The sequence below is a fragment of the Triplophysa rosa genome, linkage group LG18 (genome assembly GCF_024868665.1).
Source record: "Triplophysa rosa linkage group LG18, Trosa_1v2, whole genome shotgun sequence".
NCBI lineage: Eukaryota > Metazoa > Chordata > Actinopteri > Cypriniformes > Nemacheilidae > Triplophysa > Triplophysa rosa.
The window spans coordinates 20965479-20987895 of record NC_079907.1 but is presented as its reverse complement, the minus strand read 5'-3'; the positions used below and the strand labels follow the sequence as shown (position 1 = coordinate 20987895).

At 37.2% G+C, this 22417-nt stretch overlaps 3 protein-coding genes across 3 annotated transcripts; 1 reads left to right on the top strand and 2 right to left on the bottom strand.

Annotated features, from left to right (window-relative positions):
• Positions 1–3055: 3055 nt before the first annotated feature.
• si:ch1073-13h15.3 (inactive all-trans-retinol 13,14-reductase) lies at positions 3056–10025 on the bottom strand. The gene is made up of 11 exons (XM_057359195.1): positions 9869–10025; positions 8331–8513; positions 7749–7990; positions 7209–7404; positions 6920–7117; positions 6678–6797; positions 5892–6027; positions 5357–5466; positions 5105–5271; positions 3435–3594; positions 3056–3334 (listed from the first exon to the last, which is right to left on the bottom strand). The coding sequence occupies exons 1-11, from the start codon at positions 10023–10025 to the stop codon at positions 3165–3167; spliced, it is 1839 nt and encodes a 612-aa protein (XP_057215178.1). The 3' UTR covers positions 3056–3164.
• Positions 10026–15842: 5817 nt separating this feature from the next.
• tmem101 (transmembrane protein 101) lies at positions 15843–19448 on the top strand. Its single transcript, XM_057358569.1, has 4 exons — positions 15843–16017; positions 16684–16864; positions 17202–17348; positions 18613–19448. Exons 1-4 carry the CDS (start codon positions 15887–15889, stop codon positions 18919–18921), a joined length of 768 nt encoding a protein of 255 aa, XP_057214552.1. The 5' UTR covers positions 15843–15886; the 3' UTR covers positions 18922–19448.
• Positions 19449–20125: 677 nt separating this feature from the next.
• Positions 20126–21977, bottom strand: LOC130569148 (insulin-like growth factor-binding protein complex acid labile subunit). The gene is made up of 2 exons (XM_057358568.1): positions 21040–21977; positions 20126–20957 (listed from the first exon to the last, which is right to left on the bottom strand). The coding sequence occupies exons 1-2, from the start codon at positions 21310–21312 to the stop codon at positions 20208–20210; spliced, it is 1023 nt and encodes a 340-aa protein (XP_057214551.1). The 5' UTR covers positions 21313–21977; the 3' UTR covers positions 20126–20207.
• Positions 21978–22417: the final 440 nt, after the last annotated feature.

Below are 22417 nucleotides of genomic sequence, written 5' to 3'. Positions count from 1 at the left end.
TAATGGTTTGCCTGCAGTAGAGGGGTTGTCTTACATTAATAAGCTAAGTTGGCTGCCTCTATGAGTCAGGGATCCAGTGGCCGTCCATTTTTGTGTAAAAACTCATCATCTATACGAAAGAAAAGCTCAAGGCTTGCGGCATATGATGTTATATCTTGTGTACATGTCCGGAACATTGAATACCGATACTTGTCTAATGATTAATGATGGCTCACCGCCTTGCGACGAGGACACAAAATGCTGCTATACAAGACGTGGGCTATTGTAAACAATCAAATGACTAGAACAACAAGCATGCTGCATTTTCATTTCTGGGTCAGTATAAATCAGTGTCTGGCTGTGCCTCGGACATCCACCCGTTCAGTTCCACCAGACTCCTCCTTCCCTCCTGTTCCCTGTTGTCCTCTCGCTCTGGTGTTGCCTTGTTCTGCCAAGTCTCCGTCTCCACCTCGTTCTCTTAAGCTTGCACCTTTCCCTTCTACTTCTGGACCATCTATGTATGTCACTGTGAAAAATGTGCCTAGTGGTTTCACTGGCTGGTTTTAACTTTGTCCAGCTCTGCCTCTATCAGCTGGTCCCCAGCCTCCGACAGGGAGTTCGCTTTGCCCATCCTTCGGTCAGCTCTGCAGTGATGTTCACCTGTGCAAACTCCTTTTAGTCTCATTTAGTTCACCTTGCGTGTGTAAATAGACCCTTTTTGGCTCTGCTGTACATAGTAACAATAAAAGCAACTATTAAAATATAAAAGAGGCGAAGTCTTATTTGATCCCATTGGCATCCTGTTTTCAATGTGGTCAAATCACATTCAATTCTATAAGAACAATCTTTCAGGTTTAATTGTTACGAGTTTGAAAAATCATCAGATTACGGAGCACTTTTTTCTTGTCCTTACCTGTTTTTCCCAGCTGCTAAAAATCTGATGTCACTTCCTTTGTTTGTTTCTCTTCACTGCGCATAAACCCGAGTTCTGAACTCTTTCCCTTTCCAAGGCCTCCTTCTCTAACTCCTTGCTTTATTTGCTTGGTCCCGCATGTAACAAAACTTACCCAAGGCAATATATTCAACAGCTGAAATGGAGGAGAGAGCGACTGCCAAAAAATTCCAGAGTTGTGAGTCAGCCGTAAGAGAAGCAAGGCCCATGCACTTCTAACAGAACAAGACTAGGGTAGGTCTGGAGATCCTGTATGACATATAACTACACGGTAAGTGAAAATAAGGATGCTAAGGGTGGAAAAGGAGCCTAATATTTTAACAGATTGCACAGAGTTTGCTGTGTTTCATCTTAATCACCCATCCCAGGTCAAAGCTCTCTGGCTGTAATGTTTCAATCTGTCAAACAGACATGGAAAAAAGTTTTTTCTGGATTGCCTTTATATGTGCTGTATGTGCCTATTTCTCTTCAAAGTCTCAATTATTTGAGATTAAACAGAGAGGAAATCTAAGATTTTATCAAAGGTCAGCAAATTTTATTTTTCACATCATATTTTGCAGCATGCATGCAGTTAAAACTGTTTCCTCGCTTCCTTTTTTACTCTCCTTACAGATCTTTTCCCCCCTCTCTCTCTCTCTCTATTGCTCTCCAAACATCCCACTCAGATTAAAACCAGCTGGATGTTCTGGCTACCGCACATAGGAAACAATCTGAGACACCCTTTTAAACCACGCCCATGGGACGGGCTACACAGGGCAGGGCGGAGACACTAAACACCCTGAGTCCATCATATATAATTTACTTTGTTTAGCCAATTACAAAGCTCAGATAGTTCAAATGGGGATAGAGACAATTGTAACCAGCTGCATGATTTTTTTTCTTTTATGCTTCTTGGTTTCTTCAATTGCATTGTTACAGATTCTTCGTCAGCTGATGAAAGATTCAGGAATCAAGATTCAGAACTTCTTAATTGTTTGTAATAATACATAACTAAAAGGTTCATTGAAATTTCAACCATGCAACATCAAGAATTTTGTTATACAGTAATTGACCAAAACATGGAAAGCATGGGGTTTCCATGAAGTAATGTGGCATTTGGTCAATTGGATTTCACAGGTCAAGCATAACTTTCCCACCATTTTTCACTGACTATGATGAAACTCAGATCTACAGTAATACTGTAGTAGTAAAAGCCATGTGAACTTGAAATGAAAGTAAGATTTTGAAAGTTAGATTTGACTGCAACATGCCTTCGTTTTACGTGTTTCGGTACAAAAAAAACTGCCTGAACATTATATTTCTTAATTTTTTTCTTACTTTTTTATATTTTGTAAGCCTTTCCATTTCAATTATATTTCACAGCCTGCAGACATACAGTACCAATATAAACCGCAGAAATAGAAAGCTAGTACTCAGACTACTATAGCACAGAGCACAATGAAGGCATTCATATCCAAGCCCTCTTCCCAAATCCACACTTCCATCGGGGCCCATGTTATACCAACCAATCTGTAAAGGAATCCTAGGGGAAATGTTCACTTAAAGTAGGAAGTCTGGGGTTACCCACAATTCCTTTGATTCCTGCTAGTACACAAACATCGATGAGGCTCAAACATGGGTCAGAACTACATACAGGTGGGAGGTCTGTTTGAAAACAGTTTCACAGGTCGAGGTATCCATTGTACTGTTTCAGAGTGAATGATTGATGTTTTATTTACTTGTTGTTTAAAAATGTTACTGTTTCATGGCAGTTACAGTTTAAGCTTTTATTTGACATGTTTTCCTTTGGGTTAAAGTAAATAAAAAAATAAAATGTAAATATTCTAATATAGCTTTTGCTCAAATAAGAACAAAACCTAAAATTATTTTCTTAACACGTGATGGACTGTGACCTTTATATTGTGGTATTAGTTTTCATTTGATATTATTCTATTTGACTGGATGTTTTACTAATTTAAAGTATTATTATATACATATAGTCAAAAAGGTTTTTAAAAAAAATTATACATGCCATGGTCAATATGACTAACTAAAAAGGACAGTTTACTCCATTGCCTAATTTAGTCATGAATAAACAACCAATTAAAAGGTTAATCGTTCATAATTTGAACTATTCTTCTCCTTCTGTTTTTATTTAAAAAAAGAGATCTTTTTGATTCAGTGCATAAAATGGCAAAATGTAAAAATCCAATAAGTAGTTCTTCCTCCAACCTGCAGAAGCAGCACGGTTTCATTACTGCACCTTTAGTTTGCACAGTCTGGCCATTTCGTTTGCCTTCTCCCTCTTCAGTTTTTTCTTGAGCAGAAAGAGGTCAATGTAGATTATTTGATTTAGCACCGTAGAGGCACTAAGCAGTCCACCGTGCATTGCACCTATAATACCACAGCTAAACACATCCTGACCTGAAACAGAAAAGTTACATGAGCTCCAATTTATATTTATTTATATAATAAATCTCCTCTCTGTGAAACGTATGCAAATGTAACAGTAAGAGTACCATACCTGAAATGTAAAGGTTTTTTACAGGGGTATCACACCGATTTTTAGCAAGAGTCTCTGCACAGAAGCGTTCCAAATTGTGATCAGCTGAGTATATGGCCCCCCGTGTAGAGCCAAGATAGTGCATACTTGTCAGAGGACTGGCTGCCTCTTGATACACAAGCTAAACAAGAGAGAGATTGTGAGAGAGAGAGAGACAGATAGAAAGAAACAGACAGAAAAAACGTACACTCTACAAATTGCTGGTTTATTTTCAACCCAACATTGGGTCAAAAAAGGACACATCCGCCAGCTGGGTTAAATTAACCCAGAAAATGGTTTCAATTTCACCCAACAATGAGTTAAAACAACCCAGCATATGTTAATTTACAAATTATTTGTCGCATTTTGTCGGTTCAACTTAAAGAAATAGGTTACCTGGCTGCCTTAAAATTTTGAGTTAATTCAACTTACATAACTCAATGATTTGATGCAAACTCGTTGTGTTGACTAATACTGTATTTTTAAGTTTAATTAACTCAAAATTTTAGGCAACCAGGTAACTTATTTTTTTAAGTTGAACCAACATTTTTTATTACAATGAACGATCGGGTTTTGTTTGTACAGGATTATTAAATAAACATTTCACCCAAACACAAAAAAATCTTCATTTTAACTATACCTGCACGCAATCCCAGATATGACTTTTTTTATGTAGTCACAATACATGCAAGAACGAATGAGATTTCAATGGTTATCAACATGTACTTGATTGATGCATGTTTTATTGTTTTCAGTTAAATAGTTTTAAATATGAATCACTTTCTTACACACTTATTATTTCACTTTACAAGAAATGTATTAGTCTACAGGGGTCTGGATTACTTTTAAGGCTGTACTTTTTGGATTGTCATTTTGAGTACCTTTCTCTTTCATTATACAGACTAATGGCAGATTTTTGTAAAAATCTTTGTATGTGTTCAGCTGAAAAGAAAGTTTGTACACTGTAAAAAAACGTAATATTACAGAAAATTTCTGTTGTTTTTTACAGTAAGATAAGAAAATATATTGTCAAAAACTGTAATTCATGGAATTTTTCTTGTTTTCGTTTACAGATTTTTAATGTATTTTTTCAAATACGGTCAAAAACCGTAAAATTTACAAGAAAGCCGGGGAAAGCGTGTAATTTTACAGGATCTTTTGTTACAGTTTATTTCGGAAAATACGGTCAAAAAACTTAAAATAGCAGAAAAACACTTTGCACAAATCTACACCAATTACCATTTTTTACAGTGTACATCTGGAATGGCATGAATGAGAATTTAAAATGTTAGTGTTTGTGAAAATATGAAGAATCAGGCATGAGATATCTTTAATATTTCAGTTGCTTCTCCTCGACATTATTAAGAGACTCTTGTTTTTCCTGAGAAAAAATCCCTCACTGTAAGTGTTTACTTAAGAGTTTTGTAAGATCTCAAGAATGACTGCATATCGTGTTCAGATTTGCTCAAGTTGAAAAAACATACCCCGATTGAGTGATGAGAATAGTCTGATTTGTCTACTTAGCAATTTTAGGTGAAATATCTCAGATTCAGAAATGAAATAAAGCAATTACAATTCCTAAGCCTTAAAAGAACAACCTCTGAGCAATAAGAACCATTCCTGCAGACAGAAGAAATTCAAAAGTTTAGTACCTTTTCTCTAAGTTTTGGGAGGTGTTTACAGGCCCAGTCAAAGAGGTAGTTGGCAAATCTCATTTTATAGGTAAAATAATCATCCCCTCTTTTCCTCACTGTTGTGTCTTTCCACTCTTCAAACCATTCATAGCTCACCATGGTCAGGATGGTCATAGATGTCTTGCCTGGAAGATGAAAAGCACACTCATGTTTTACACTCACTATGGCATTTGTCTGTTCAACTGTTTTGTCACCGTTACCAGGCGTTACCTGGGTGTCTGATCTGTGATGTGGGGTCTTTGGCAGAGGGAAAAGTGATTTCCATCATTGGTATGTTTTCTGGTGCCTCATCTTTTTCCATACTGTAGAACTCCTCCATCCTACAGATGAAAAGATGCATCAAAACAACTTGTGAGTGGAGCAATGTTAGGATTGGAACTGTTTTTCCCACAGGCAGGAAGATGAGAATTGCTGCCTAGACTGAGAGCAGAACTCTCGTCCAGACACATGTATGGCAGCAGGCCCAGAGGTGGGCTGCGCCTGTAACTTTGACCTGGAATTCATGGTTTAGGCGACAGCTCCACTCTGTGTTTGATTCATGTAACTGCAAGTGATTATACTGTACACTATGTTTCCATCTGCATTTCTTCTGCTTACATCTTTTTACCGTGTTATTTTTTTATTGTAGCAAATAGGTTGTGTTCCTTTTGCATTCTTCTGCATTCTTCATAACATAGTTTGTGACTCTGCATTTTAGAAGAAAGAGTGCCATAGTTGCTGGGTAAATCATTTGTTTGTTACTAACATGGCATCCATATCATTGGATTTGAAAAGCCACAGATTGGTGGATGTGATGCCTAGTTCTTCTGAGGTTGCATCAAACCCCGAGAACAGAAGGAATGCTGCCTTCCCAGGCTTTATCGTCACGCGATTCTGAATCTCTGAAAGATAGAAAATGCAAAAATGTGTATTTAGTTTGTGCGAGTTCTAGTAAAAGCAAACCTTTCTGTACAGAAGTTGTATTAAAGGAGAAGTTTGTTTTTGGTGTTCAAATACGTCATCGTAAACCTTCCTAATACGCTGATACGATAATGTAATCTATTAATACGTTTATAAAAAGAAGGCTAGGGCTCACGTCTGAAATAACACGTTTACTGGGAATGTAAAATATGAGCATGAAACGGATGCTTTCGGGCAAAACAAAATTGTTTTCCTGAATAAAACCATAAAAGCAATCATGCAATGGGTTACATTTACATTCATTTAGCAAACAAATGAGGATACCGTAAAAAAACGCTAATATTCTGAAAAAAACGTAACATAACATTTTTGTGAAACAAAATTTCATGTTGGTAAAATTTGCAGTCTATTTTTGTAATTTTACATTTTTACCACATTTCAAAAATATAAAAAGGTCAAATGAAACAACATTACGTTTTTTTTACGGTAAGCACACAAAAACATAATAATTAATTGACAGTAATTTGAGTGTTTATAAAGGCAACGTTTAGGCTGATTTTAAACTAGAAACAGAAAGTCAGCATCAAAGAATGTTAATAGCGTTTCATTTAAAGGCACAGAATATGTTCACCTGGCTTGGCTTGTATCTCTGGAGGTAAGAGCTTCTGAAAGGTGGTATAGATTCCACAGTTTGAGATAACAACAGGAGCCCGCACCTCCACATCCTCACCACCTTTCCTGACTGTAACCCCTGTCAAGCCACAACATTTATAAATTCATAACTGTTAAAAAATACATTCATTTAGTTTCCAATTAAAAGACGCTTTTAGATGTTTAGCTAGCTTTACGGCTAATTTTGGTTGTTGTCCTCACCATATGTAGCTCCCTTCTCATCAACCAAAATACGATTGACCGGGGCACGCACCAGCACGTTTCCCCCATATTTCTGTATGACCTTAGTGATGTGGAATGGGATCTCACTGGCTCCCCCTTTGGGGTAGTATGCACCACGCTTATAATGGTGGAGGAGCAGAGCATTGATCACACAGCTAGAATCTTTTGGAGGAACGCCTGGAACAAAGATGTTCCCAAGAAACTTGACACAAATTTTCAAAAATGACTGGAGGCACTATAAACACACAGTGTGAACAGAAGGATTTACCATAGAATATATAGCAGAAGATCAAGTGCAAATCCTTGTTGCTTGTCAGTCTGTAGTTGATTTCTGTGGCACTTGTGCTCGAGAGACGAAAGATAGATGAGCAGAGGTAGATAATGCCGGACTTGATTAGGAACAGGGCCAACCACTTTGGAATCAGCTTTAGGATTGCCAGCAATGGAGTTCTCCTGGCTGCAATCTGTGGACACAGAAAAAAAAAGAAATATTCCTTGTAGGCCTTTTACTGGCATGCAGTCAGCAGCATGAGATGACATGTTTGCCATCAATTGAATTGACATGCTGATGTAATACGAAAGTTAGAAGAATTTTGTGACATTTCTGAGATACGCTTGTTTTACCACATTAAGTGGTCACGTCCAACTTGTTGTTGTTTACTTACTCAATTTCAGGATATAGATATACTGCAGCTTGCATGATTTGAGATGTTTGTTTCCCCCACCCGCAAACATTCAAGTCTTCATGTTGAAACAGTTAAGTTTCTAAAAAGGAACTCTGAATGTCTTGAGGTTGTAGATGCTCTACCTTCATGATCTTAAAAAACTCCTCAACGGCTTTGACATCCTCAGGAAACTGCTTCTTCAGGTGCTGTTCCATCTCAGTCTTGCCTGTGTAGATGCTGTAGTCTCTTCGTTCCTCTCCAGCGCCAATCATAAGATTGTCAAAATGCTTATCTATCTCTACAAACTCCAGCTGACCCTCAGTGATCTGGTCCATGGCGACCTTAAACAGACTGTTCTCATGCAGCTGTCCAATGTAGTGAAGCCCTGTTGACATGCAGTAGAAGTAAAGACCAAACACAACAGCATGGTGTTTTGGCGCAACATGAGGTGGACTTAGCCATGTAAGTATTTGTATTAATGTTATTATAAAATTAAACGATTCTTTTAGCATAGATATATCGCCATGGCTAATTGAGTCGATATTTGGAATTTTTTCTTTATTGCCATTGGCTGATACATTTTTACAATCGGACCATATTTTTTCTGTTCAGCCACTCTATAGCGCATTAACCACTAACCAATTTTCTGTCTCTTATTTACTGTAATTGCGTGTTATATTGGCCTTTTATTGGCCACTATAATTTGTATAGAGATGAATACATACCAGCATCAAACTCAAAGCCTTGCTTGGTGAAAGTGTGGCAGCACCCTCCTGCAACATCGTGTTGCTCTAACACAAGGACTCTCTTCCCTACTTTGGCCATCGTGGCTGCGGCTGTCATTCCTCCAATGCCACTTCCTATTACAATGGCATCCAGATTATCCGGAATCTTCTCTTTGGTAAACCCTATACATAAGTAAATGGTCATTTTAGAGTAAACCAGGGTCACTGTCATACTGGAACAGAATTGGGGACCTCAGTATGGCAAACAGAATTGAACTCATAATGTAAGTATTATAAGTGATGAAAATGAATTGCCCTTTTCCGATCTGAGAGATGTAGATGACAAGGAGAGTTTTATGATAGGGAATTGCTGATAAGGAATTTTCATGGCCTTTATCAAATACTCCCACGTGCAGGATTATCTTTGTGGGCCAGTTACCTCTGAAGTCTTATCACAATTGTCTAATCAAATTAAGATATGACATAGCCATTGACATTAATTATTTTACAACAACATTTATAACACATACTAATTAGCTTTACTTAAGAAATCTACAGTATATGTATTGGCATGTTCTGTTTCATAGGAAGCCGTATACAGTTTGTTATCTAATGATAAAGGCATGAATAACATACTGTACATACATACACTATTGTTAAAAGTTGTTCATGTAAAAATGTTCAATATCTTTAAGTGTATTTATACTGCATATCACCTATGTGCTACAAAATAAAGTACTTTAAAAAGATATGTAACATGATGTACAGTACAAAGAGATTTAGTAGAACACATTTGTAAGTTTGTGTATGAATTCTGTCAGGAACGGTGAGGGAACAAAGACAGAGGACCCAAGTGCAGACAGCGGGTAAGGGGTTAACAAAAGGCTTTAATACAAACACAAAACATGAAACAAAAACCCACAAGGGATTAAAACAACAAAACAGCAAGGGTAGGAACTGGAAGGGAACACAGGAACATAAACTAACTACACTACACTAAACTAGACAAAACAATTACCACACTAGACATGACTAAAATAACTAAACTAGACTTACATGGTGATACAGGACAAGGCACAAGACCAGTGTAACAACACAGATGATCCAGCACAAGACAGAGGACACAAGGGCATTAAGTAGGGCAACAAATCAAGAGGGAACAGGTGAAGGGCATGAAACAATAAACGAGCAATAACGAGGAGACTAGAGGGCGGGAACAGAGACAAGACCAGAGAGGGTGTATGGAAGGCCATATGGGCCAAAATTACCCCTCTCCACATGAAACATGGGGTTCTGTCATGATCCTGCCACTAGACCACGAGAAACATGACATGATGCAGCAGAATCATGACAGAATTCATTGTGATAATCAACAATGATAATTACATGGCAAACCTTATTAAAAACATTATATGTAAAGATCAACCATTAAAAAGTTGATAAATTCGCTTTTAACATACTGCAGTTTAGCCAAAGAGGCTTAAACCAGTCATTCTCAGGTCAATCTAAAGTCAAAGAAGCATTTCCTTGCCATTCACCTTGTTTTAACACTTTGTCTCTCTTCTTCTGGTCCATCTCATAAGGTCCTGGTGGTCTTACTGATTCCAGTGTAAATGGACTTGGTCTTCCAAACAGGTACCAGTATGTTCCAGCAGCCATAATTACAAAGTTCACCAACAATATCAGCAACCACATCCTAAATAGTTGATTCGTAGCAAAAGAGTGAAATACAAAATTTGAAAACATGCATGTGGGCAATCAAATCAAATGAACGATGTTTTCTTCCAAAAAGTGTAGAGTTCATAAAATGAGATGTGGATTTCTGAGCAGAGTTCTTTTTATATGTCAGAAAGGACCAAAGGTCTCAGATTGCAGATATGAGCTTTGTATTATGCGCAACAATAAAGTGCTGTAATAAGGATCAGTGAAGGTCTATAACTTTGGTGTAATTGCTGTATTTGAGGTTTTCCAACAACATTGAAAAATGGTATTCAAACACTATTATTTCTAGAAAAAAGTGTAAAATATCAGGAAAACTGGGCTTCTTTCCAATATAAGGTGTAATATGAAGAAATATAAGGTCTAATACTAAGAAATTCATGTCACGTTCCACAATGCAATTGCTGTGTCCCAATTCGCCTACTTATATGCCTTTAAAGAATGTAATGTTTTTGTTATGGAAAAGTATATACATTTTAGTGCGTAGTAAAACTGTCTGCATGCACTGGACATGAAACTGAAGTGGCCGTTGTTGCCTAGATGACACGTGATCCTTAAATGTCACGAACATCAAAATACAGCTCTTCCTTGCATTTAATTATTTATTCATTTATTTATTATTTTGTATGTAATGTTTGCTGTATACTTACATTTATTAATTTAGCGAATCATCTTTTATTTGATTTTATTAATGCAGTGTAGCGTCACTAAACTCCGCCCTCTCGCGGTGAGTTGTGGGTAATATTAGCCGTTTAGTGTCCATGGATTTACACTTCGAATTTTCACTGGAAACAGTAGACCATCCGGGTACTTTGAGAATACTCATTTCAGCATACTATGATTTGGGACATACTAATTCTATTTTCGAATACTATTTAGGATGGATAGTATGTGAATTGGGACGCAGCAAATGTTCCACAAAGCATGGCAACTTTTGTATCCCTGTATTTGGATATTGTTTTTGTGTAGCATGATTATAAAGCATTCTTTTCACACTTCAGCTGTTTTCTAAATTAAGCAACATCGGTCATTTATTATTCATCTTATCAAGCACTAGATAAGGTAATTAAGATAAGGTTAAACTAAAAACATTGTATTCTTTGTACATGCATCGTTCAGTATGAGTTTATGAGGGACAACCTGTCGATAAGATTCTTGGTTGTTGCCTGATAAATGTAAACGCTGGAATAAACATTTGAATTGGATCGCAAACTTAAATCATATAATATTTATTTACAATATAGCTAATAATTATAATATGATATGGTATAAGATAACGTAACATTTAACATTAGCATTGTTTAGCCTTCAGTTATAAACCTCAACATCCACAGAAACTGTTACTGTTATTCTTAATTGTTGTTATTTCTAAAAGCTTTAAATGTTTAAATCTTTAAATATGATTTTTTTTATCGTCTAAATGTGCATTAATTGTTTAGTGTTAAAGGTGAATTACAAAATCAACTTTAATTCATTATTTTATGGACGCTGCATTTCATAAATGGAGGACAAATGTAATTCATGTATTTGACTTTTAATTCAAACTCATATGATAGATGAGAGAAGGGCTATGTCATCAAAGCAAAACATGAACCTGTCCAATAGTTAACTGATGACATTCTAATCCATTTATGATCAATTCCAATCTACTACAGAAATTAGATTACACCTCCTTCTTTTTAACAGCAGTAACTCTGTTTATTACAATTTGTTTATTGTGAACATTCTCAAAAATATGTCAAAACGACACACCATTGTGCTGTAGGATCACATTTATTGTGTTGGCATTATAATTTATTGAATAAAAAAAATAAATTAGTTTGTATTAGTATTAGTTTGTACTAATAACAAAATCTATGACTATTCACATGCATATGTAAACCTTTTCATCATTTGCGGTGGCATGTATTGACAGTTTTCCTCTCCTCTTGTTGTGAAGTGTTGCATTGATGTTCTTTTATATTCCCTATGCTCTTCAAATGTATCATTTTTGCTCCCTTCAGATTGGAATCTCACTTAAAGTAGGCATAAAACAGATGTTGCAATTCTGTTTTTTTTTTGTCCAAATTGAGTATTCTGATGTTTTATATGTCTTCTGGAATGAGAAAAAAATGTAGTGAGGCTTGATTTTGTCCTTTGAGAACTGCCCGGCCAAAAGTCATAGTCCTGACTTACGTCATGTAAGATGCCGTAAGATGCCGGCACAGATAAATCATTTATAATAAACACTCACGGTGACTTTAAATCTTAAATTGTCATTTTGAACCACTTGTACAAAATGTAAAATGACATACTCTGCAAATACTCATCCATGTTATTTAATGCTTTCTTTCTTTTTCTGTCTCTTTATCTGGTTGAATTGACACAGAATTACACGTGTCTATTTTATGAAAGAAAGAAAGAAAGAAAGAAAGAAAGAAAGAAAGAAAGAAAGAAAGAAAGAAAGAAAGAAAGAAAGAAAGAAAGAAAGAAGGCTTTCTATCAATTTCATAAATTAAATAATACTATATAATAATATTTGCTACAATTTATTCAAACAGTAAGAAAGGAAAAGGGTTATTGAAATATCTTGTACAAAAATGTTAAACCTACATTACTTGTTTTTATTTTGTATAAAATGTATTCCAATACAGTGCTGTGTAAATGTCTTAAAGAGTTTAAAGCAGTGATTAACAGAGTTTAAATCTTGATTTCAGATAACCATCTACAATTCAGAATAATGTGTCTGTATGTTCACAGGTTAGTCTAAGTACAGAAATCACTGTTTGCACATTAGATTTGAAGGCCCACTTCAAAAGGGAATATTGACAACCGGGCGGGAAGGGAATATTGAGTCATTACAACAAAATGCCAATGGTACCCCATCAAATCATTTTTTATGTTCCTACAGAATAATGCAAAGAAGATACAGACTGTGTACAAGCTCTGCCTCCGCACAAAAAGGAATATAGCTGAAATGTTAATAAAGTTGAAAGTTAAACCTGAAAATCCAACAACTGGAAAAAGATGCAAGAAAAACCGCCATAAGACAGTGACACAGGGCCTGTTGTTTCAACACTATTGAATAGTATGCTTTCTCTGCAGCAAGCAGCTATAGCCTACAATAAAATTATTGTATTAAACTGAAGGAAAAGTAAAACATTTATGGGCTACAAAAAATGATAACTCTGTCTGTTTAATTGTCATCAAAAATCATCTTATTGTCCCATCAGTCTTTCTCTACAACCATCATTGGCAGCCTCTCTCTCATCAGGCAGACAATATACAACACACACTAGGCATCCCATTTTACCTTGTCACTATTTACTTGGTCACTATAAATTGTTTGGATTTACATCTTTTTGGCCAATATAATTGTTTGAAATTGTCATAGCTATTATCAATTTATTGGGGAATGTTTAAATTCAAACTTTATTGACATTAGTTTAAACATTTACAGTATATCAAATCGATATAATCTAACACAGATGTATGACAACAGACAATATATTAATTTATTATTGTGTTCAATAATTTATTTAATTGATTTCTTTATATTTTTATTTATCATGTTTATTAAAGTGATGTAATATTGCAGCATGACAGAGAATCAGTGGTAATATGATCACATTACGTTGACTTTAGTTAAGCAACAACTAAGGATTAGCCTGACAGTTAGCCTGCCCCGGACCAGGCTAATTTCCCCGCATAAATTGCCATAGTAATGGAGTTCGAACTATTTTAAGTTTGCTTTATGAAACCGAATCGACTGACAATAATTCTGATTTACCAAAATATGCCTGGCTTATTTCGTAAATAAGGGATAATCCACAGCTAGCCTTGCGTTAAAGGGTTTTAATGCACGACGTGGAGGCCAAGAACCACCCGACGCGAAGCGGATTATCTCGCTTATATAAAATTGTTTATGGAACAGCCCTCTGGACATGTACATGGACATGGAGTCTTCAACAGACACGGAACAAAACGAACTAGCACAGGACAGAAGACACAAGGGCATAATAAAGGGAACCAAATCAAGAAGGGAACAGGTGCGGGGCATGAAATCATTATCAGTCAATAATGAGGAAACGAGGGGGCGGGGACATAGACGAGACTAGAGAGAGCGCATGTTATGTCAGAACCAACAATAACGGGTGTTTCTCAAACGCAAGGACGCGTCCTGTGCAGGTTGCAAATCTCGCCGAAGGACATCTCAAACAGAAGTATGCTTGGAAGGAAGCTTTCGCTTTGTGCCCTTCGTTCAGGCTGTTTTGCAGGATACAACAACTGTATCCTTCGCTGCCTGAAATCACCCACAATCCTTTGCACACGTTCCCAAAGAACATCTCGAGAATCCAGTCAGCACTTTCTTCACATCATTTTTATGTAATAAAAGACAAAAAAATGTAGAAAATGAGTAATTAAATATGTATAATGATTATAATATGGTACATGACATTATTGAATTGAATAGTTGTATCTGTTAATGTTATTTAATGGATCTGAGCTAACATGAGCTAAAAATGAACTGTTGCGTTGTTATGCACAACATTATTATGCACGACTGAAAATAAAATGAACAATAGGAGATGCTCTCTCTGTGATTTTATTTATTTTTCTGTGGTCACACGTGACTTCTCTCTTTAAAGTAACCGCGGAGGCGGTAACAGTAATGACGTCGTTATGTTCTGTCGTTGTACATTTCAGTCTTGAACACAAGATCAATTTATTTCAACTAGAACTTAACTGCCTGTGGTTTAGAAGTGTTTAAATCAACTGGACAAACTTTTATTCATTATAAAAATCGACAAATAATAAGAAATGTTTTTTTATTTCAGTATTTCAAAGCTCATTTTGTCTCATTTTAAAATAGGCTATTAGTCGTCCCCTTGGAAAGCTGGAAGTGGAGCCCCCTTGTGGGCCACTGGGCCGCATTACACCCAGGCCACAAGCTAACAAGCCCGGAGCCCGGTGATGCCGGAATTTTTTGTTTTTGTTTGGTTGGTTTATTTTATAATGAGTTGACTGTCACTTTAAAAATTTTGCTTTGCTTTGAATGCGCTTGCGGGCGCTGCAAGTCGTGAGCAAGAAAGAACTGTCAGTCAAACCCTCTTGAACTGAATGTGATGTCAACCATGTTTTTGGATCATTTACTAAATAGAATTTGATGATATTTTTATTAGTATTTCTCAGTGACATTTCCGGCGTACCTCATTGTTTCGACCCCTTAAAAGCATCACGGCGTAGTCCTATAGGCCTACTTCTCTGTATTTACCATACTTTGTATGGGCCAAGTTTTAAAATCATTACATAAAGATTTATAATGCAACTTTAACGTTATATGTCAGTTATAATTGCACACAAATTGACCTACATAAACTATTATACGTCATGGTGTACAGAATGTGTGCTGTGGAACAAAAAACATCTTAAGATTTGCATGCGGCTCTATGGAAGTGTCGGTTCTCTGAGCCACCTAGCGCCCCCAGTGGATATTTATGTGTGTCCCATAGCAAGAAGTCCACGGCGCACATTTGGCCACGTAGGTTGTTGCTAGAAGGGATACATCACTGTCGGCACAACACCGGAAGTGGTGCAAAATCTCGCCATATAATTACAATAAATTACATTAGCTAACGCCTACCCTAAACCTAACGTTAAAATATTAAAAAAATATTAATCAACTGTTTTCAGCGTGACACAAATTATGCGGTATTGAAGTGCGCATGCCCAGTGGACGTAGCTGTATCCCTTCTAGTCAAAACCGGCCAAGTAGGCAGCAAGGGTCCTGGAAGTAAAAACACACACAGAGAGAGAGAGGGTCCTGGAAGTACGAAGCACTTCCGCCATTCTCAGCCATGGCTGCTGCAACCAGCAAAAAAGCGATGAGATTTCTCTCACAGTTTGGAGCCTTTATCTTGACTCGATTCGGGTTCTGGAACAGTTTCAGCATGCTTATGCTATTTGCGGAGCGGGCAGATGTTAAAAGGTACGTATTTGATAGACATAAAGCCAATAATGTGCTGAAGCTACTGTAAAAACACATGTAACGTGAATTATTTGAACATTGAGCGCATTCGCAAAGCGCGTGTGCATTATTTATGAGTTTTCCTTGATAATAGCCCCTATGAAAATGAACCATAGTTGTATATCCCACATGAAAAAAAGCTGTATTATACTATAGTATACTCTTGTGATATTACATACTAGAGTGTTTTTGAATCTTACTATGGTAAATATTAAATTATACTACAGTATGTATTCCAGTTGATCTATTTACTGTAGTATACTACACTGGTTATACTATTCTATTGCATATAATCATCATCGTATGCTATAATTGACTACATTTGAATTGTAGTAGACTACAGTACAGTATGTTGCATATGGAAATAAACATGGATGTCACAAAGTGTAAAATTCATTCAAACCCCATAATATCTACGTTATGGAATTTAACAGGCACATTAGGCCTGTTAGCTTTAAGGCCATACTAGTTTACTTCGTAAAAACTAACAGTATGACAGTAAGTTTATATGAATCGTTAAAATGTGTTATGATTCCTTGGCCTTTAACCAGATTGGTCAGGATCCAGTAAGATGGGCTAAACCTGTGGGTCAGCTTTGAAAAAACAGCTTCTTTTCTCATCTCTTAGGAAGCCAGATATCCAGGTGCCGTACCTGTATGTGGACTTGGGAGCTGCAGTGTTGTGTGCCAGCTTCATGTCATTTGGGGTGAAGAGAAGATGGTTTGCATTGGCTTCTGCCATTCACTTGGCCCTGAGCGCATATGTGTCCTATGTCAGTGGACAGGTACATTATGGTGACTGGTTAAAGGTAGGTCATTGAATAAATAACCGGTTGCTGTTTGCACCTGTCCAAAAAGAAAAAAGTACCTCCAATTTGGAATGCATTCATACTTCTTTTGTTGTATTAACGTCTGTCGGTGCTGGCACCAAACAAAGCTCTAAAAAAGAATAGGTGTGGTGTCCAAATCTGTGGGCATCTGACTTTAAGCAGTGGATGTCGGTATGTCGGATGACTGTGTGGCAAATTTAAAAAAGAAAAGCGCTCTTGCTGGCCCAGTGATGTTGAAAATATGTTGTATGTTTTACATTTGTTGAAATGTTGCTTTCATATAAATAATCAGTTCTTTTATTTATAACCACCCTAGGTGAGGATGTACTCCAGAGCAATGGCCATTATTGGAGGCTATCTGGTATTGGCCAGTGGAGCAGGAGAGGTTTACAGACAGAAGCCTCGCACACGCTCCCTCCAGTCAACTGGACAGATCTTCCTAGGGATCTACTTGATCTGCATGGTGGGCTTTTCATTTTATCACTTGAGTTAGGGGGTTGGTCTTCCAGATGGTTCAGACCTTGCTAGACATGAGCATGTTTTTAGGAAAAAGTCTCAGTTGACCATTCTTCAGGGTTCCTACTGTTACGCCGATTAGGGAATATTGATGTTGAGCCGAGCATTAATTAGAAATCATAATGATTGAATGCAACTCATTTTTCTAGTTTTTTACTGCTAAGGGAAGTTACATTTTTGTGTAGTTTTGCATAGATTGTGTAATGAAATATATTGTTATTATTATTTAAATAAATACTTAACAGAAACTGAACTAAGCACATACTTCCAGCTATTTAAGTAGATGCTGTGTTTATGCTGTATAAACAGAAGAGAGCTTGCCCTCCTAGCCAAGCTTGGTTTCGCCAGCCATTATTATTACAGTTTTATTGCTAATTCTTCAACTAATATTACTAACAGTTTATAGAGTTTTGCCTTTTGCTTACAGATGATTTTATTGAAGATTTAAATGGAACTGCTCAATAGAGCTGTTCGATTCCGATTCCTGGTTCGGGAATCGAAAGAATCGATTCCAAAAATCGATTCCAGCTGCTGTTTTCGATACCTGCTCGATTCCTTGTTTTACTACAGATTTTGATTTATTATTAAAAGATGTACACATTTTTAATGCAGTACAATTTTTACATTTATTAATTGTTGAATGTTTCTATAACAAAAACCTTAACCAAATATGTCGATCTTGTCCTGCAATTCCAATGTGTCATTAATAATCTAATTTACTAGCTGTTTTCAAAATAAAGCACAGGTCAAATTACTATGAACTATTTTTAAAGTTATTTAGCTGTGTACACAAAAATACTTGAGGAATTTAGATAGACAGATCGATAATAATAAATCGTTAGACCAGTGAAGTTAGACCAGAAACTAATGTGTTTTAGTCGACTGATGACATCAGCTAAGGGGCGGGGCTTGTGCTTATGAAAGCTCTTAAAGAGGAGTCAATTCCTTTAACGCCTTGGAATCGATTCCCAGCCCTACTGCTCAATGCGTATCTATAGATTGAATTGTACTTGTACATTTTTACTTTTGTTGTTTTTTTACAATGTACTGCGTAATAAAAATGGTGTTTCGTTTAGTCAAACGGCAGTGAAGAAGAATAGCTGCATTATGGTCCATAGTCATTACTTCATATTTAATGATTAAATATTCCAATGATGCACTCTTTGTGAGTGATTTCTTTAATCATGAAGTGTTGTGCTGTCTTTTTGTAGGTGTACACACTACAGCACAGTAAGGAAGATAGGCTGGCCTACCTGGACCACATTCCTGGTGGAGAGATCACGGTCCAGCTACTAGTTGTTGTGTTTGGAGTTCTAGCACTCTCGTACCTCTCTGGCTATTATGTACGAGTGGCCTCCCAGATCTTAGCAGTTCTGTTGCCTTTTGTTGTGCTGTTCATCGATGGCAATATTGGCTATTGGCACCACACCCGCCGAGTGGAGTTCTGGAACCAGTTGAAGCTCATCGGACAGAATGTCGGCATCTTTGGAGCAGTGCTTATTCTAGCCACAGATGGCTGAACATCTGGGAATAAATATAACAGTTTTGTATAGGCCGTGCTTGGGACAAGCACCACAGTTCAGCTTTTGTCTCAGGGGATCATTCGATGGTAATATATAGTTTATTGCCCAGGCAGTGACAGAGGTTAAGTACGTGTATTCAAGTGTACAAGAGGTTTCAATTATCAGCTTGCACAGGACTCGTACACCTCTGGAATCTCTTATCGCAAACACAGTGGCTTTAAAAGACTGTTTACATTTCATTTTGTGGTTTATATGCGTTATTTAAACTTTGAATACTTACCTAAGTCTTAAAAATGATATTGAACTTGAATGATACATTTTGGTTTTGATGTTGTGGAGATGTAGGGTTTTTCCCCCATGTTACTGCTTTTTTGCAGTTTGCATTTATTCTGCACTGCACATACAGCTTGGATAAAACTCACAATATTGTCAATTAAAAACAATCATTGTTTTGTGTAGAACTTTGGCATGTCCTGAATATATTGTATAGCAGGATGACCGTAATACTACCTTAAGAGGTCCATAGTACATTCAAATAAATTATGAATAAATAGATTTGGATGACATTACAATCACTTGTACAAATCGGAACTCGTATAGGTGTGCACTTGTTGACAAAAATGTTAGCAAAGAAGTTACATTTACAGTAAAATCATTTTAAAAGGCGTTCCGTATGGTTCCACACAGATCAAACAAATTTGGATCAAGGCATTCAAAAAAGCTTTTTAATTGTTTTTAGAAAATGCTTTAAGCACATCTAATGACCCAAATATGCTCGACATACCAGAACCCTTTAAAGTAAATATAAAGAAACACAATCCCAGAGATTGCAGGTATTTTGTTGCAAGAAGTAAACAAATCTTCTCTGTGGCTTTCATGCGTCATTCTGCAGATCACTACCAGAACACCCAAAACTACTTCCTTGAACAATATCCTCTGCAATGCATGGGTCAGTAATGCACATCATTCAAACTATAGTACAATACTCTTGCTTACAAATTATGGGTTAGAATGGTAAGTAACAAATGATTTGTTCTTGTACTACCTTCCAATAAAGAATGTCAATGAATCTTTAAAGTCAATATGAAACAGCATTCTCAACCTGTCACAAATTTCAGAGTCAAACAGAATTTTCGGTAAAATTCTACTTAATTGGAATAGTAGAAGAACCAGAGTGTCACACCATGTCTACACCGGATGAGTTGCGGTGCGACCAACACGATAAAAGACAATAGAATGCATTAGAACCCATTATAATTAAAAAGAAAGTTTTTAAGGTAGTTTTACTTTTCCAGGTTCACCGTTTTCTTCCTTCTCTGCCGTTCTGCCATAATTATAGCAGCCACCACGGTGACCATCACAGTACCTGTTATGACAAGGACAGTGGCTGTTTCTGCTATACACACCTGACTATCCGTCAAACCCAAAAATTCCCCAGCCAGCAAGTGAGGTGCGTGGCATGTGATGTTCCAGTAATCATCCACGTGGAGATGCCGAACGTGTAATATCTTACTGAAGACACGATGCAGATCGCAGTCACACATCCAGGGGTTCTCTGAAAGTTGCAAATGCGTGCTGGTTGTCTTAAGGTTTAAAAATGTCTTAAACTTAAGGCTCCTCAACTGATTGGCTTCCAAGTTCAGAATAGTGAGGGTCTGTAGGGGAGCCAACGCTTCTGCTTCAATCTTGGAGATATTGTTGTGGCCCAGTAGAAGAACTCCAAGTCCCCGCTGCATGGTGAGCAGTCCTCCTTGGAGTACCAGCAACTGATTCCATGCCAGATTGAGGTGTCTTAACCTTGCAAGTCCACGGAATGCGCCAACGCCGATAACATGAATGTTGTTGTGACTGAGATCTAACTTCTCCAGACTTTCTAGTTCCTCCAAGGAGTGAGTATCAAGATGCTCCAAGGCATTGTGGGAAAGCCTGAGATCTTTAAGAGACGTCAACCCCTCCGAGAAATCTGGAGGAAGGACACGGAGCTCATTGTAAGACAGGTCCAACTTTTCCAGAAAGGTCAGAGAAGAGAGAGCCTGGAATACCAAAACATTTTCAACTACTTGCATTCTGCACTTCAAATGTCAAGACAAAAAACATTTTCCAAAACCAACATACCTGCGAGTGCACCATTTGCATGCTGCTTTGTGAAATCAGAAGAACCCGAAGTGCCCATATCCCAGTGAAGGAGGTACTCCTCAACTCTGACAATTTGTTCCCACTAAGATCCAAAAGCCATGTACCATGTGGTATACTGTGTGGAATGTGAGTGAACCCTTGAGATCGACAGTTCACCAGGTCAGACGCTTCATAACAAAAACACTGAGGAGGGCAGAGCTTCGATGCCACCACAACAAACAAAGTGATGGGCAAAAATGCGATGCAGATCATCTTCGACCCAAGAGGCTCCAGAAAAGACAAACCAAAAATGTTAGAGATCAGCCAAGAGCCCTATGGTTTTCTTGTGTCCAGTATAGAAACTGACAGCTTCCGATCCGAGGTTTTACGATTCATGAGGAAAAATGCACGACTGCAGAAATGTACTTGGATTTGTGGCTCGCCATTAAGGTATTTAAATTATATAAAGGGTTATCATTTTGTATCAGAGTGCAAGAACATCGTGTTGGTCAACATTGTTCCTGGACAGATGCACAGATCAATATTTTTACAATACGTCCATTTACACTTAAAAGTTATAGAAATTACCTCTCCAATTCCTCAAATTGCCGTGAGAATAGAACTTCCCACAACTGGTCGGCGATGTCATAGAAAAGAAATCTCACACATTCACGTACAGTACGTTTTCTCCTACTTTACATAGCCATCTGAATACGCAATCCATTGACCTTAACTGGAAAAAAGTCACTCAATGCTCCTGAACCACACCTGTGCCCTTAGTACTTGTCTCACTGTTGAAGGTAAAACACAAGACATCCAGTTTTGATTCAGATCAAAAGCAAACTGCGCCTCTTGCATGCAACTCTTTCAGGTTACGGATCCATGACACGGACTTGATTTATATTCCATGCCGGTTGCATCACTCAAGAAATAAGAGTACGTGGAACACAATGAATATTTCATTGAATTGGATCCATCAATTTAGAAGTGGACGTGTAGAGTTACACTTAACCACACTCAGTCCTCTTAAGATCACAATAGAAAACCCAAAGAGCATCTAACACGTATGATCTTTGGTCCGGTGACGTGGTATGTACATGACCTTCTCGAATTATTCATGAGCGATCAACACTTTTTGGCACCATTGTAAGATGTCGCGGGCCTGTTATTCAAACCCTAGTTTAAAGATGCAATAAAACACTTATTGCAAGTCTGTTCATGTAATTAACACTCAGGATCTGTGTAGACCAGCTATACAGAGATATAAACAAATGATTAACATTATGATCTACTTTATGTTAGGGGTCTTCAACTGCTACGTACTTCCATTAGAAAAATGTACACGATGTAACTATTGTGCACATACATGTAGGCATGG